The 17,481-nt window shown below is 53.5% G+C and overlaps 1 protein-coding gene across 1 annotated transcript; it reads right to left on the reverse strand.

Moving 5' to 3' along the window:
- Positions 1 to 3,980: 3,980 nt before the first annotated feature.
- LOC148051264 (olfactory receptor 14J1-like) lies at positions 3,981 to 4,940 on the reverse strand. Its single transcript, XM_087738205.1, has one exon. The coding sequence runs from the start codon at positions 4,938 to 4,940 to the stop codon at positions 3,981 to 3,983; it is 960 nt and encodes a 319-aa protein (XP_087594331.1).
- Positions 4,941 to 17,481: the final 12,541 nt, after the last annotated feature.

The following is a 17,481-nucleotide window of genomic DNA, read 5'->3' on the forward strand; positions in this document are numbered from 1 at the left end:
GTGCTCGTGAGGGTTGAGGGACCTGGCCAATGTCATTGTGAAGCCACTCTTGGTCACCTTTGAAAGGTCCCATGGCTTTTGGGTGAGACTTGTGAGGACTGGAAGAAAGCGTATGTCACTCCTGTCTTCAAGGAGGACGAGCAGGAGGAGCTGTGGAGCTGCTCAGCCAGGCTCCCATAACACCCTCCTAGACCAAGAATGGACTAGAGAAGTGGAAAGTGAGGGGAATGGCAAACTGCCTGACTTGCTGGGCTCACGGCTCTTGTGACCAGCAACACAAACTCCAGCGGGAGGCAAGTCCCTCATGGTGTTCCCCAGGGTCCAATATTAGGGCCAATACTGTTTCATCTCTTACTGGTCTGGAGGATGAGACCGAGGGCACCCTCAGGGAGTTAACAGATGACAGGATACTGGGAGGAGTGGCTGATAAACCAGAGGGTTGCACTGGGATTCCGAGGGACCTCAACAGGCTGGAGAAGTGGTTCAGAGGAGATCCTCATGAAGTTCCACAAAGGGAAGAGCAAGGTCCTTTACAGAATAGGACCTGCAGGTCCTGGTGGACAAGAAGTGCGACATCAGCCAGCAATGTGCCAGCAATGTGTATAGAAGGCAATCAGCATCCTTGGCTGCATTAGGAAGGGCAGCAGGCAGAGGCAGGTGATCCCTCCCCCTCTCCTCAGCACTGGTGAGGCAATACCTGGAGTGCTGGGTCCAGTTCTGAGCTCCTCAGTGCAATGAAATTGAGAACTTGCAGAAACGAGTCTGGCTCTGGGCCATGAAGATGACTAAGGACCAGAGCATCTTTCACATGAAGAGAGGCTGAGAGAGCTGGGACTGTTCAGCCTAGAGAAGAGGAGGCTCGGGGGGAATCTCATTAAAGTGTAAAAAAACCTGATGGAAGGGAGTGAAGAAGAGGGATCCAGACTCTCCTCAGTGGTACCCAGTGACAGAAAAAAAGATGAAACCCCATGAAATTCCATCTGAACACAAGACAACACTTGTTTAAAATGTGAGGGAGGTCAAACACTGGATCAGGTTTCCCAGAGAGTCTCCATCCTTGGAAATATTCACAACCCAGCTGGACCCAATGGCTTTTGGCAACCTGCCCTAGCTGACCCTGCTTTGAGCAAGGCTGCTGGACTAGGTGACCTCCAGAGATCCTTTCCAACCCCAACTATTCTGTGATTCTCTGGGTCTGTAATGCCTGGCAGGGTTTCTGAGAACTTTTCTGTAGTATCCCCACACCAACGGGACTCCTGGTGTCCCTTGGAGCGGAGCCTCCTCCTGAGGATGATCTCCCTCACCTTGTAACCCTGAGGACAGGGTGAAACAGTGATTATAAATGGCAGCAATGCCTCAACATGCAGCAGTGTCCCCTACCCCTGAGTCCATGTCCAGCCCCTTCTTCCTTCAGGATTTGAGTCAGAAGGGACAACTGAAGGTCTGCTCTGAGCAGGGAGAAGTTTATGGTTAGATCAGGGAGGTCAGTGCTTTCTCCAGCTGAGTTTTGAAAACCTCTGTGCCCCTGATCCACTCTTTATCAACTATCGTGGTGATATATGTGTATATAGATGTTTAAAAAACTCTCTCTCTATGTGTGTGTATGAGTATATAGATGTATTTATTTTTTTCTTTCCTTAACCTGATAAGAAATTCTCCTTACTGCTGCTTGTCTTTATGGTCTCTTGTCCCTTCCTTCCCTTCATGATCTCCAGCCAGATCATCACACGTACTCAGACCAAGGAGAATCACAACCTCCTCTCCAAGCACAGCCTCACTAGGACCCTCTGGAACCATGCAGGCAGGCTGGGGTGGCCAGATCCAAGCAGAGACATGCCCTACAGAAGGACTGTGGTAGTGAATGGGAGCTGGTGCTGGGGCAGAGCAAGGGGCCATGGAGGACATCAGAGACGACCTCCAGCAGCTCCTCTTCAACCAAGGCAGGGAGTAATGCACCCAGTGGTGCTCCTGAGAGAGGATGGTGACACAGGGAAAGAGGCACCAGGGGCTGCGGTGCAGGGAACTGATGCTTGCCTCTGTGTCTTGGGCCTCCTGGAAGCGGTGACAGGGGCTGCACCCCGAAGGCACCCCCCAAGCCTGCGAGCAGCAGTGAGTGCTCTCCTGACTGTGGGGAGCTGCTCTGGCTTCAGAGAGTCTGCTGGCAGAGCAGGAGCTGTTAGAGCTCACCCTCTCCCTCCAGTACTATGACTGGGGTGACAGCCCTGCCTGTTTGAGGGTCATTGTGAGGGTCATTTGGGGTCCTGGCAGTGTGGGAGCTTCCTGGAGCATTATGGCTCTTGTTCTTATTCCCATCCCATCCCTGCACCAGCGCAGCTCTGCTGCCACACAGCCCAGCTGTGCAGGCATCAATGGGGCAGGGTGCATTCGGGGGTGGGCAAACATCCCCCTGGTACGGTCTGCCCAATAGACCTCAGCGCCACATCCCTCTGCAGCCCTCCTGCTTTGGCAGCCCTCCCCAGCGCTGGTCCCTGCCCAGACTTGGCTGTGTCCCGTGCAGGGGTTCATAGACAGGGGTCTGCCGGGGTCTGGGCATGTGTGAGTTGGGGAAGGGCTGGATGTTCTCCCAGTGTAGGCGGAGCTGGTCACATTTAAATGATCAGCCCACACCTGGACCATGGTGAATGGCCAGGGCTGGAAAACACAAAGGGTCAGGACTGGGGGTGACTTTGGGGCCAGCATATGCGCTGGGGGAGACTGTCTCAAGGGCATGTGCTGGGCTCAGGGACTGAGGGACAACAGCAAACTCACGGGGTCATGCTTCCTTCAGCGCAAGCCCTGACAAAGGTTCCCAGCCTCCCTTTCAATGCCACGCTTCAGGAGGAACCGTGGCACTAAGGGGTGGGGAGTGAGGGATGCCAATTCTGCTTCATCCACTTCCCAGACCTCATGGAGCACCACGACAGAAAGGACTTCTGGCTCTGCACCGTGAGCATGCTTTAGGGTAACCACAGTCTGGGCACTGCTGCTGATGAGCGCAATGCCAGAATTTGTCTCCCCCAGGCAATTTCCAGCCCACATCAGCTGCCACCCGAATTTTCCCCACCTCTCCTCTCATGCAGCTGGACGTTTCCTGGCCCCCTCCCCATGCTCCCTGCAGGGCCTTGACCTGGATGGGGATTGCTACCGCTAATCTGCCTCCCTGGGGGTCTCTGGATGTGGCAGGTGCTTGAAGGGACTGTGGTGCTTTTCCAACGGCAGTAGCTGTGTTCATTAGGGCCCGAGGGTGACAAGAATCACTCTCCAGTCTTCCTTTTTTGTACCTGCTTGGTGCCCACTGCCTCCCCTGGGACTGCAGAGTCCTCGTTCCCCTACAGATCCCTGGGTTTAGCACTTGCCCTTTGGGCAACTCCATTGTGGGGGACCTCTCACTTTGTGGGGCTCATGTCACTGCCCACCCCAAGCACACGCTGTCCAGGGAGATGCCCCAGGCTCCCCAGGCAACTCCAGACTCCCATCCTTAAGGACATCACCTGCCAAATCTGGAAGCCCTGGGATATTTCCCCCACGTGGGACAGCCCTGCATATGTACCTCGGTGACCATTCACCATCTGCACTGTAACTAGAAACTTGAATCCAAACCTTGCTCTCTAACAGGTCGCAACATGACATTGAGCTCTTTGCTCCTGAGTCCAGGGAGCAACAGGCGCTTTTGGGGTGCAGTTGCTCATGACCACTCTTGGCAACAGCTTTGGAAGAGAAGTCGAGGCTTCAGGCACTGCACTGGGGAGAAGCCATTTATTAAAGAGCTGCTATGAGAGATTCAGCACTGACCCAGTGCTAGACATACATAAATACATGCTACCGGCAAGACAGAGAAAGCTCAAAGAAGCAATAATGATAGTGATAACGATAATGATGATAATGACAATGAAAAAGACAATGATAATGACAAATATAGTGATGCTAATGATAATAGAAAACCTCACAAAGGAAAGGCCTGGAATGGTTTACCATGGGAGTTATTTGTGGAGACAGAAGGGAAGTTTATGCCTCCAGAAAAAAGCCCTTGAAATCACTTTCCCCAAGACATCTTTGAGCTCTTTGTTCCTCATGCTGTAGATGAGGGGGTTCACTGCTGGAGGCACCACTGAGTACAGAACTGCCACCACCACATCCAGGGATTGGGAGGAGATGGAGGGGGACTTCAGGTAGGCAAACATTACAGTGCTGACAAACAGGGAGACCACAGCCAGGTGAGGGAGGCACGTGGAAAAGTCTTTGTGCCGTCCCTGCTCAGAGGGGATCCTCAGCACGGCCCTGAAGATCTGCACATAGGACACCACAAGGAAAACAAAACACCCAAAAAGTAAACAGGCACTAACCACAATTAGCCCCACTTCCCTGAGGTAGGCATCTGAGCAGGAGAGCTTGAGGATGTGGGGGATTTCACAGAAGAATTGGTCCAGGACATTGCCTTGGCAGAGGGGCAGTGAGAATGTATTGGCAGTGTGCAGGAGAGCATTAAGAAACCCAGTGCCCCAGGCAGCTGCTGCCATGTGGACACAAGCTCTGCTGCCCAGGAGGGTCCCATAGTGCAGGGGTTTGCAGATGGCCACATAGCGGTCATAGGCCATGACAGTGAGAAGACAATACTCTGCTGTACCACAGAAAAAGAAAAAAAAGAGCTGTGCAGCACATCCCAGGTAGGAGATGGCCCTGGTGTCCCACAGGTAACTGGCCATGGCTTTGGGGAGAGTAGTGGAGATGGAGCCCAGGTCGAGGAGGGAGAGGTTGAGGAGGAAGAAGTACATGGGGGTGTGGAGGCGGTCGTCACAGGCTATGGCGGTGATGATGAGGCCGTTGCCCAGGAGGGCAGCCAGGTAGATGGCCAGGAAGAGCCAGAAGTGCAAGAGCTGCAGCTCCCGCGTGTCTGCCAATGCCAGGAGGAGGAACTGAGTGATGGAGCTGCCATTGGACATTTGCTTCCTCTGGGCACTGTCCAAAAAGGAATAGACAGCGACAGGTTAGGAGAATCTTCTCTCGAAAATCCCATGCCATTTCTCATTGAAATCCCCCTCCCTGAGCTGAATGAGTACTGAGTCAGCTCAGTCCCCAACCCTGTCAACTGAATGATATGGCGCCTCACAGCTGTAAATAGACTGTGGGCACCTAGTTCCCATGAAGATACCTCCATTGAAGGACCCCCAGTCATAGTTAGAAGAGAAGCTGACCTGAAGCCCCACCTCAACCCCAGAGAACAAGAGCATTACTGACAGGGAGGGAATTAAGGAAGGATACTGCTACGCTCAAAAAAAAAAAAAAAAAAAAAAATGAAGCAAGGAGAGGAAGGCAGAGAGGCATGCAGGGAAGCCTTCTCCATACCCAGCTGTGCTCTCCACCTCACAGACACAAGCACACATCAATATTAATTGTAGGACCCATGTGCTTCTTTTCTGGAGGTCCAGCTGTGCAGGAGGTAACTCATGCCCTGGACCCTGGGGCCATAGGGACAGAGGCTCTTCTGGGTGGGAGAGGAGACCAGGGAGTTGCTCCAGGGAAGGCATCTGCAGTGCAGGGGATGGCAGAGAGGTGCCTGAATCCCCACCTTCCCATGGCGCTTCTGGGAGCAGATCCCTTTGCGTCCTTGCCCACGTCTCTGGTGCCTGGAGCTGTCCCTGCCAGGGGCTGGTTCTCTGTCCCCACATCTCCTCCCTGTCCGTGCTCAAACAGCCAGTCCCCCCCACTGTGTGCTCAGCTCTGCCCTGCAGACCCCTCCTGGCAGCAGGGCACTGTCCAGGGGCATCTCTGTGCCTGCAGGGGCTGAGGAGCAGCTCAGACAAGTGCTAATGAGAACTGGGGTCTCCATGCCTTTTCCACAAGGCAGAAGGAAATTCCCATCTCCCACTGCCCACCCAGCCACTTCTCCTTCGGGTAAATGCTGCCTCAATGTCCTTCTTCAAAAGGACCCTCTGCAAATGTCCTGGGGGGTGATCTGGAGCTGTGAGCAGCCCTGGCCCATGCAGCACCCTCTCAACAGCAGAACCTGACGAGGGTTGCTGCTTCCACCCACAGCTTCTCCCTAGATTGCTGTGGGGAGCTCCCTGGGCAGGCTGAGAGCTGACCCTGGCAGGCGGCAGGGTCCCTGCCCCAGCACAGAATCACTGCTCTGGAGGACACCCCTCTCCACTGCACCAACCATGGGATGTGCCAGCTCTAGGAGATCCCTCCAGGATACTCAAGTGCATTGCCCTGCAGCCAGAGCCTTATCGTGTCAAGGGCTGTGGAGATTTCTGCTCCAGTGAGCTCTGTGCACCTTCCCACTCACGTCTGCCTTTAACCTCTCTCTGCCTCACTCCTCTCCCCTCGGTGCCTGCAGGCAGTGCCCTCAGCCCTGCTGTGCTTTGCAGAGGAGCTGCTCCTGGGCAGAGCTGTCTCTCTGCAGGGCTGCCCACTTGCCAGCAGCTCCCTCCATCCCAGGAGCCCAGCCCAGCTCAGCAGCAGAGGCCCAGCCCAAGGCAGCACTTTCCCTGCCCCTCTGGGCTCCCTCCAGGTGTCCCTGGGGCTCCAGGGGAACCTGCTGTGAAACAGAATGAAGGAGTCACTCATGTTCCCCCTCTCAGCTGGGGAGAGACACTCCTTTCCAGCTGTGTCATTTCCGTCAGAGTTAGGTCTAAGAATCGCCTTTTTTTGTTCGGGTATGAGACCAGTCACCCAGACAGGGACAGGGCAGCTGCTCACTTTAATGGCCAAATACCGGCCTGTGGTGCTAGCTCAGATGCCAAAGCTGCCCAGCACAAGGGCATCTGACGAGGGCGTCTTAGGACCTATCGGACAGCAATCCCCATTCAGAGCTGGTCACTAACAGACGCTTCTAATGGCATCTCAGACAGATTTGGGGCTTAGGAGCAAGCTACTGAATGCCACCACTGCAGGGAGGCAGTGCCAGTCCCACGTCTAGCCGTTAGATGCATGGGGCAGTGCATGAGTACGAGGCACACCACAGCAGGGTCTCCACTCATGTGCCAACACTTTCAAATGTTGCTGAATCTTCTTACCCCCATCCTTTGTTCGCCTCCTTGATGGTACAATCAAGGAACAGGTGAATGATTTTCACAGCGTGCCTGGATAACAGGATGTCCACAGTCAAGGATATTTTCAGCAGCAACCTCTCCTTCTTGGCGATCAGCTTCACCTCCACCACAGCCTCTCTGGGCTGCAGTGACACTGCAGACAGCAAAGCCCTCTCCTGCCAGGGCCGCACAGTCCAAACCTGTTTCTCTCTGGCATTGGGGAGCACAGGGTTTGCTCACCTTGTGGGCCCCTCATTTCATCCTCACATTGCCATCTGCCATCCACGCCAGCATGTCTCTGCTCTGAAGCAACGTCTTGGCTTGCACAGGATCTTGGGCACAAGAACTGTGACAAGTCTGAGGTTGGCCCTGGTGGCACCAAGCTGAGGGGCTGCAGCCCAGATGTGCACCAATGGCCTCAGCCTGGGGCACAGACAGGAGGGGATGGAGCCCTGTGTGCTGTCACAGAGCTGTGATATTGATGTAAATACCTGCTGAGGTGTGGTGGGGCAGGTCAGAAACCTTAAGGTTCTGTGATGCATGGATAGAGGCTGTTCAGAGGAGAGAGGTAGAGAGGTGGGGAAGATCAGGAGGGGGATGCCCTCAGTGGGAGGGAGCTGCCTGGATGGTTGGAGGTCCTCTATGGGATGGGCAGCAGATTGGGTGAGCTCTTGTGGGTGGCGGTCACAGGAGAGACCAGTTAGGGAGACATTGTGGTAGGAGCTAAATAGCTGGAAGCAGGTGAGGAAGGGGACACAGTCTTATTTAAGCAATGGGAGGAAGTCCATTGACCCCACATCACCCCTGGGGACTCTAATCACCCTGACGCTCACGAGAAGGGGAAACTGCAGGGTACAAACAGTCCCAGAGGTTTCTTCTGGTTCCTGGGGCCAGCTTCTTAGCCCAGCTGCCAGATGTGCCAACAGAGGTGATGCTCACCTGGATCTGGTACTTGCAAACAGGGAAAAGTGGCTCAGGGATGTGAAATCCAGTGTCAGTCTGACCTGAGCTACGCTGTGGGCATACTGGTCTCCAGCCACAGCCATGGGCACAGCCATGCCTGGCCATGGACCTCGTTGGGTCTGACTTGCAGACTCACTTCCCAGCTTGAGCCATTATGGATGCACAATGGCACAACACCCTGTCCCTCCAAGTGCCAGGCTCCGGCCGATACACAAAGGCCCAGCACAGCCATGGCACTGCAGTGCTTGTAGAACCAGGCCCTGGAGGTGCTCACCAGGCCAGGGCCAAAGGTGGGCGGCGGGAGGGGAGTCCCTTGAACACTTTCAAACAATCAAGGTTTGTAGCAAAATTAATCTGAATTATACCTGTGAAATTCAGCCGTATATGGACTGAAAAAGACCTCCTCTCTCCTTCTTCTTCCTTTCTTCCCATCACTTGGCTATATTTCAGAGGAAAGCAAATTGAAGAAGGTGATGCTTCTGGGTGCCAATGAGTGAAAGCGGGGAAGTGAGGCAACACATGCACAATGATGGAAAAGTTTACTAGTTCAAAGCTCTTCTCTTCAGATCTTATCTCTGAAGCCTGAAATCCGCAGCAGAGAACCTTCCTTTCCGCAATTAAGTTGAGATTCCCCCAGCTGTCTTGGCTGTGTCCCCTCCCAACTTCTTGCCCACTCCCAGCCTACTCACTGGCAGGGCAGCCTGGGAAACAGAAAAGGCCTTGACCCAGTGTCAGCACAGTTCAGCAATCGCTAAACCATCGTTGTGTTATCAATCTGTTTTCATCACAAATCCAAACCATAAAACCATACGAGCTACTATGATTAAAATCAACTCTATCCCAACCAAAACCAGTAGAGGACCAAAAGGGGAGGTGCTCCCAATACCTGTCTTCAGGGAGCTGGTCAAATGCCTTGTCTCTGATTCTCTAACCGTGGCTTAGGTGCCTGGCTCCTCTTTAGAGCCTTTTCATGAATACCAACATTTAGGGAGCAACCTGGTCTGACCTCAGAGCTGGCCTTGCTGGGAGCTGCACAGTGGACTAGAGATCGCTTGAGCTGCTTTCTTCTCTGAATCTTCCCCTGAGCCTGATAGAGACACCCTCACCTTCAACTGAATCCCTTCTTCTAGGGCATACTGCAAGGCACAGGCTGCTGGTGGAAGCGTGGGTGGGAAAAGGAGTGCTGGGGGTCTCCAGCCTGGCCTCCTGCCCAAAGGGTAACTACCACCAACCCCGTGGTCAGGCTGGTGGCGCTTTTGGGAGCTGAGACCTGAAAATCAGGGTGGGGATCACAGGGTGGGGATCACAGAGACACTCTGGGTGTCCTGCTGCAGTGCAGCACCACACTCCTAGGTTTTTTATTGTAGCAAACACTACACATCAAGGTTATCCCGCCAGATCTCCAGCCGACCCGGGCTTTATGCCCCCAGCAGTAGGCGTGTCATGTTATAAGGGGCGGAGACAAGGGAGGGTTGACCCTTAACTCTTTCCGTACAGCACGTGATCTTCCGGTCACCAGCCCTTATCTTTACTACATTTCCCCCTCCCTTAGCTCCAGTAGTTCTGGATCTTGCTGGGGAAGCTGCGTGTAAAATAATCGATATATGGTAAGACTTATACAGACACGCATCCGTTATGTTCATGGATTTTGCCCAGTCCAGCCAGTAGTTCGTCGCGGCTCCCTCATTACTCCCCCACACCATCAGGATGCATAGGGAAATGGTAACCTGTCAAGATAAGACTCAATAGATTGATTAATGTCTATACGGTCGAATATTTCGACTGGGTACCCATTCTAGCGTCCCTTTCTCGGTTTGCACACACGTATACCCACATCCCAGGCAACGGATGGAAAAAGGCCCCCCCCATTCACAGGTTTGCAGGTCCCGTACTTGAACCAAAGGGTAAGGCCCTTCGTTCTCATCGAGCCGGAAATGTGCCTGGGTTGCAGTCTGGGTTTTATAGGTGTTCCCTCGAATGGTATGATTTAAGGTAATTAGTGCCGTCGTCAACAGACGCTGTGCCCGAAATAAGGGAGGGTCAAGGGGAGGGGGAACCCCTGTTCCTGGGCCTATCTTTTCCCCCTCCCTAAGTCGGTCGAGTAACTCTTTTAATGTGCGGTGCGCGCGTTCTACAATGCTTTGGCCCATACTGTTATAGGGAATGCCATGACTCAACTGAATATCCCAGTGCGCACAAAAGTCCTTTGTCTTCTTGCTGACATATGCCGCTCCATTATCTGTTTTAATTTTTTGTGGGATGCCAAGTTGCGCCATACAGTCCTGCCAATGTAAAATAACTGCGAGAGCATTTTGTTTAGCATGCATAGTGGCTAAAATAACTCCACTGCAGGTATCAACTGTGACATGCAGATACTTAGGTGGATTAAAGGGTTCATAAATCGTAACATCAGACTGCCATATTTGGTTGGGCTGCAACCCTCGAGGGTTTACCCCTGCCTCCCAGAGGGGACCTTTGGAACACACAGGACAAGCAGCAATCACAGAGCGAGCATCTTGCAATGTAATGCCAGCGAACCTAGCTAAACCGCGAGCTCCACAGTGGAGCAGCTCATGCAGGCGGAAAGCTCGCCTTAGGTTAGAAGTTTCTTCAACCGCCAGTACGCTCTTTGCTAAGCTGTCCGCTACTTCATTCCCAGCAGAAAGAAAACTCGGTATGGAACTATGACTATTAACATGGATAGGACAGACAGGAGCGGTTCTCATTTGCAGTGCGGTGAGCAACATTCCGGCAATCTCCGACGTTGCCCCAAGTGCCCATCGGCATTTCTTTAGTAACTTATATACATAGCAAGAGTCTGTGATTAGATCTAAGGCCTCTTCGGGCCATTGAGTGAGAGCCATCCATACCGCCTTGGCCTCAAGATATTGCACGGATTGCCCTTGATCTTGATAACTAATGTGGGTCCACTGACCATCCTCCTGCCATGTAACGACAGCTTTCCCAGTAATCGATGACGCGTCGGTAAAAACCGCGCGGCCTGCGGTGGGTTGTTCAACTATGGCACTAGCTGGCAAAAGATGGAGTACCTGGATTATCTCCCCACAGGGGTGTGGTCTTAGACCTTCAATACGACCCGTAAATTCAGCTATCGCCGCTTGCAGAAACCCGACTTGCAGAAGTACCAACTCCCACTGTGCCAAAGAACAGGGCAACGCGATGACCTCCGGGTCTTTTCCTGTTAAGTGTTGAGTTTGCCTCCGACAGCAGAGAATAAGCTGGGATAATAAAGTTGGCCAAGAAATTAAAGCTGTCTTCGGTTTGCCTTGATACAACCAAGCAAAAGGCCAGCCTTTTTCACCACTATTTTGAATTAGTAAACCATGGCCAGCGGTGTCAGTCATGTAAATCAGGGCAGAGACCGGTTGTTCAGGTGTAAATCGAGCGAGACCCCAATGCTGGGCCCGTCCCATAATTGTCCTAAGAATCTCCTGATGGTTTTTTGAAAGAGTTCTTGGAGCTAGGGGGTATCTCCTCCTTTCAGGAGTTGATATAAGGTACTCATTTCTGCGTCAGATATTGGAATAAAGTTTCTAAGCCATAATAGTTGTCCAATTAACTTTTGCGCCTCATGGAGTGTTGTCACTGTAGTCTGAATTTCAAATGATTGTGCTGTCACGCTTCGTGGCCTCAGTTGAGTACCTAAATACTTTACTGCACATCCTACCTGCGTTTTCCGAGGCTCAATGTGTAACCCATGTTGCTCCAAACTGACTATCAGCTGCACGCGCGCCTTATCGAGTAACTCCTCTTGGTTGGACGCCAATAACACGTCATCCATGTAATGTAAAATGATGACCGTAGGGAAATTTTTTCGAATAGGGCGTATCGCAGCAGCTACAGCAATTTGACACAAGACTGGCGAGTTTTTCATGCCCTGGGGTAACACCTTCCATTGATATCTGGCGCACGGGTGTTGATTGTTAGGCTCAGAAACAGTAAAAGCAAAGCGTATTCTATCTTCTTTATGCAAGGGAACACTAAAAAAGCAATCTCTAATATCCATAATCACTATTTGATAGTCAGGTGGAACCATGGCCGGAGAGGGGAGGCCTGCTTGTAGCGGGCCCGTCTTGTATACATGCATTAACTGTGCGTAGATCATGTAGCAGTCGCCACGCTCCCGATTTTTTCTTTATCACGAAAATGGGGGTGTTCCAGGGACTTGTAGAGGGTTCGATGTGTCCTGCGTCAAGTTCTCGTTGTACCAATTGTCAAACAGCCGCCCCCTTTTCCTCTGTTAATGGCCACTGCTCTACCCACACTGGCTTATCTGTCAACCAGGTGAGTTTTAATGGGCGGACACAGGCAGTGGCCATTATGATAAATTTGTACGCAGCACTATATTCATTTTCTACAAGCAACATCATCCCAAGATGACAATGGGTAACTCAGCAATGGCGGGGTTACACCATGCTACCCTAGCTTGTCCGGATTCCGGATCCTTCAACATAATTTGCATTGGGCTTCTGCTTTGATGCGAGTTCTGCATGCCTCCCACGCCTTGCAGCGAACCTCTCGGTTCGAGTGGCCAATCATCTGGCCATAGATGTGATGGGATTACTGTAACGTCCGCCCCTGTATCCAAAAGGGCTCTTAATACGAGGCGTGGTGGTCCCCCCAACTCTGGGAGCTATGGGGTAACTACAATATCTACTTCTGGCCATGTGGTCATGTTTAGGGTGAGTGCCACATATGGCGAGGCTCTATCCCCAGCGTCCTGTATTGCGCGATCCCATCTCCCCAAGGCAGCTGAGTTGGATATTGCATCATTGGAACCGCAGGCGACTGTGCTGGTCCCAGGGAAGGAAAGACTGCCTGTACCACATATTGCGCTGTTGTCGTCAGGCCTGTTGAGCTGATCGCTGGGGCAGGTGGGGATGGCACGGCCCCCTGCCATCCCCTCTTCTTGTTTCCCCAGTCCGGTCTCCATTGCTGACTCCCCACTTTGCACTGTCGAGCTCTGTGGCCTAGTCGCCCGCAGCGCCAGCATCGTAGGTCTCTCTCTCCTTCCCCTGTTCCAGGGGTGTTTGTTTTTGAAGGGCATTGTCGCGCCATGTGTCCTTGCCCCCCACACTTATGGCACATAAGTCGTGCACCGCGGCAGGCCGCATGGACCGCAGCCACTACCGGTTGCATACTTTGCATCTGTTCCTGTTCCAGCACGTAACGAATCGTCTGTGAAAGCGTGGTCCCTATGGGTAACTGTCTTAGCAACACTGCGGTTTGTGGGTTTGCTTGCGTACGTGCACAGTCAAGCAATATCGCCTCCTTAGCTTGCTCGGGAAGTCGAGCAACCTTGAGCGCCGCTTGCAGCCGGTCTAAAAACTTTGTGAAGGGCTCACTTAACGATTGACGTATTTGGACCCATGGAGGCTCCCTTTTATCAAGAGCCGCGACGATGCGTATCGCTTCTTGGGCAGCATTCGAAGATGCAGCAAAATCGCGCCCCCGCGTTCACTGAGCCTGTGCCTGAGGAGTTGCGAACTGCCCTTCACCCATCAGCTGCTCTGAAGTCACTCCTGCCATGGGATGGCCGGCCTGTTGCGCCTCGGTAACAATTTGGGTGCACCGATTCCTCCATTCCTCCCTAAACAATACCATCATCGAGGGGGTCAATACGGCCCGCATCAACTGAATAATATCAAAAGGTGCAAGCGGCGTTGCAAAAACACAGTCTAGTAGGACTTGGGTCTCTGGGGAGTTTAATCCATGACTTTTCACCGTTGTGGCCAATTCTTTCACCAACTTTGTATCTAACGGTTGCCACTCATATCCCCCACCTGCAGCTGCTCGGATAGGAAATGCTTGAATCGGAGGGGCCTGGAATCGTACTCCTTCCAAGACACAATTTTTTGCAATCATCCGCCAATCCGTCCCGTTTGCCCTCTCTTTCGGCTTTTCCCCTGGCATTAGACTTTCTGCATTCGCCACCACCCCTCTCAATCGGCTGATCAATGTCTCGAGTTCTCTTGAAACCTTGTTAGTCTGGAATCCCACTCCCTTTTTTAAAGATTCGCCCCTCTTTGGTAATGATCTTGGAAGTGGGGGCGGATGAGCAACAGTCGAGGATTCCTCGTTGCCCCTTTCGTCCTCACGGCTATCAGAGCTCATGGGATAATCGTGTACAGGCTCCCTCCACTGTGAGGGAATACCAGTTTGCTTTCCCACTGCCCAAGGGGTAGGGGGTCCCTCTGGTGGCTCAGGTATCACTGGCAGTGCCGGGGGAGCCCTACCACCCCCCTTAGATGTCGTCAGCCGTGACACCGGTTCTCCTTGTTCCTCAGATCTTTTCCTGCGCTCTGCTCTCTGTGTGTCCAGCACCCGTCGATCACTGGGATTCAACAGGGCATCCTCAGAAGGTGATAGTGCCTTGCCCTCCTTTTCTCCTTCCTGCCATCTTCCTTCACGTAATTCATGATACCGCTGGGATCCCACATCGGCCCCCGGGACCCAATCCAGCAACCTATCAGTCAGCTCCCTTTCCACACATTGTTGCAACTCGCCCCAGGGGTATTGAGGAAGTGGCGGATCCGCCGGTGCAGGGGGCGCCGAAGGTTCCGTGGGCGGCCGCCCTAAACTCCCCACTCGTAACGGGAACACCTTTCCCGACTCCTTTGTTCCCGTTGCGCCATAGCCTCCTTGCGCCTCCCCTTCCTCCGTTGGCTCAGCCCCCAGTAACGACAGTTCGGTCTGAAGGAGGCCACTCCTTCCCAGCCAGCCTGTGTCCCCTCCGAAACTAAACCCGTTGACTTTTCGTTCCCAGGAGATTCATGCCCCATCAGCGCGCTACGTGCGGCAAGCCAGCACCGCTTTGCTGCAAACCCCTTCTTAAGCACCCTTTCTACTGTTCCCCAGGCGCGAAGCCAGTCACTGGCTCCTCCAACATTATTTATGATCGCTTCTGTCAGCTCGTTGCGTATTTTACCCCAATTTGAGGTGTCGAAAACTTCTGTGGGAGTGCCGAGCACTCCCCGGCGTAGCATCCATTGGATGCAGTCGCCCGTGGGCCTTTTCCTTATCACCCTATCCTCGCCCACCTCCGTTGCTACCAATTTTAATACCTTTATGAGTTCCGCGAGCTCCATCGCTGCTACCTGCAGCCGATCACGTCGGGGTCACCACTATGTAGCGTTCGTTACATATCAAGGTTATACCGACAGATCTCCAGCCGACCCGGGCTGGGGAAGGAACAGTCAGCACACGCAGTGTGGGTGTTCAACTTCCCCGTTTATTGCGCAGTAGTTTACCTTTATACTCCCAACAGTAGGCGTGTCATGTTATAAGGGGCGGGGACAAAGGAGGGTCGACCTTTCACTCTTTCCGTACAGCGCGTGATCTTCCGGTCGCCAGCCCTTATCTTACTACACTGAGTGTGCTGTGCAGAGGCGTGCCCTCTCCCCAGGGGCTCCGGAAGGGTCAGCCCTGCTTTCCAGCAAGGACCCATGGAGGCAGCAACAGCCCAGGGTGTTTGGAGGGAGGCTTCCTGGGGAGGAGTTCCCTGTGCTGTACTAGAGCGGAGGGCAAAAAGCCCAGAAGGACGCTTTCTTCCCCAGAGGAAGGTGGGAGATGAGGTGCAGCAAATGTGTCTCGGTACACTGTGTTTTAGTGTTCAGACACCCCCATCCCACTTGGGAAATGGTCTTGGAAGGGGTCACATTCCCCATTGCTCTCAGTGCAAACCTCCGTCAGTGCTCCCATGCAGGAGGGCTGCTCTGTCCATCAGCCTGGTGCCCAGTTGCTCTGGGCTTGCACCGCTCTCAGCTGCAGGACGACTGCACCCAGAGGTTGCTCTGGAAAAGACACTGGAGTGTCCTGGGAGCAGAGGGGTCCTGTTCCAGGTGCAGAGTTCAAAACACCTCTCCTTTCCAGCACAGCTCTGCGGAGTATGAGGAAGAGGACAGGGCAAGGATGCTGATTGGCATGGGCAGATCGGGTGCTCTCAGACATCTCCAAGGTCCTGCAGGAGAGCTGTGCCCTTCTGGAGGGATGCTCACAGCCCCGCAGGACTCCCTGCCCAGCATAATCAGGTGTCTTAAGGTGCTGTCTGCTAAGGGAAGCAGTGCCTCATTGCCCAAGCACTGAGTGCAGTGTCTGGAGCCTGGAAAATGAAGAGAGGGCTTGGGCACCTTGGTCCCATGGAAACACCTCCAGGGCAGCGCCCTCCAGGTCAGGGCCAGAGCAGGCACTCCCCACCCCCACCCCTTGACCCACACCACCACCGTTACTGCCAGGGACCCCACGAGCAGGAAGAAGAGCAGCACAAGCAGGGGGAGGAACAAAGAAGAACTCTGTGACTGTCCTCCTGTCCTGGTTTCAGCTGGGATAGAGTTAGTTTTCTTCTTAGTAGCTGGTAGAGCGCTGTGTTTTGGATTTAGGATGAGAATAATGTTGATAACGCACTGATGTTTTGGTTCTTGCTGAGCAGAGTTTACACTAGTCAAGGACTTTTCAGCTTCTTGTGCTCTGCCAGGTGCACAAGAAGCTGGGAGGGAGCATAGCTAGGACAGCTGACCCAGACCAGCCAAAGGGCTATTCCATACCATATGACGTCATGCTCAGTATATAAGCTGGGGGAAGAAGAAGGAAGGGGGGGACATTGGGCGTGATGGCGTTTGTCTTCCCAAGTAACCGTTACGCATGATGGAGCCCTGCTTCCCTGGGGATGGCTGAACACCTGCCTGCCGACGGGAAGTAGTGAATGAATTCCTTGCTTTGCTTTGCTTGTGCGCGCGGCTTTTGCTTTACCCATTAAACTGTCTTTATCTCAGCCCATGAGTTTTCTCACTTTTACTCTTCCGATTCTCTCCCCCATCCCACCGGGGGGGAGTGAGCGAGCGGCTGTGTGGTGCTTAGTTGCTGGCTGGGGTTAAACCACGACACCTCCTAAGGGAAGCAAGGAGAGGAGAGGCGGCCAGGCACTCAGGAAAGCCTTCTCCTTACCCAGCAGAGCACAGCACCTCCCACTTAGCAAAAGCCCAGGGCAGTCGCCCTCAGCCCCTTTGCCCTGCAGAGGGAAGTGGCCACGTGTCGGGAGAGATGCCCCTCTGCTGTGCCAGAGCTCTGGCTGCAGAGGAGGCAACTCCTGCCCTGGACCACACAGCCTTGAGGGCATTTGGGGTTGGAGTTTCCTAGAGCTCTCTGCCCATGTCTCTGCTGCCTGGAGCTATCCCTGCCGGGAACTGTTTCTCTGCCCTCCAGTTTTTCCCTGTCAGGGATCACAGACCCCATCACTCACTCCTGTCTGCTCAGCTCTGACCTGAAGAAACCTCCCAGTTGCAGGCACTCTCTAGAGGTACTCCCCACTTGCAGGCAGTAAGGAGCAGGTCAGAGAAACCCTGCTGAGGCCAGCAAAGGTGATGCTGGTGCTCTCTGGAGGTAGAGTGGATGGACGCAGTTTCCTTGGCTCCTGCCAGACCTACTGATCTCTCAGAGTGGCAGCTCAGGACTCTCAGGCTCCCTCGCC

The sequence above is a fragment of the Nipponia nippon genome, unplaced genomic scaffold (genome assembly GCF_047370975.1).
Source record: "Nipponia nippon isolate SJK-2023a ecotype South Korea unplaced genomic scaffold, ASM4737097v1 scaffold_61, whole genome shotgun sequence".
Lineage (NCBI taxonomy): Eukaryota > Metazoa > Chordata > Aves > Pelecaniformes > Threskiornithidae > Nipponia > Nipponia nippon.

Coding starts and splice junctions, on each gene's coding strand:
- LOC148051264 (XM_087738205.1), bottom strand. CDS start 4,940: ATGTCCAATGGCAGCTCCATCACTCAGTTCCTCCTCCTGGCATTGGCA.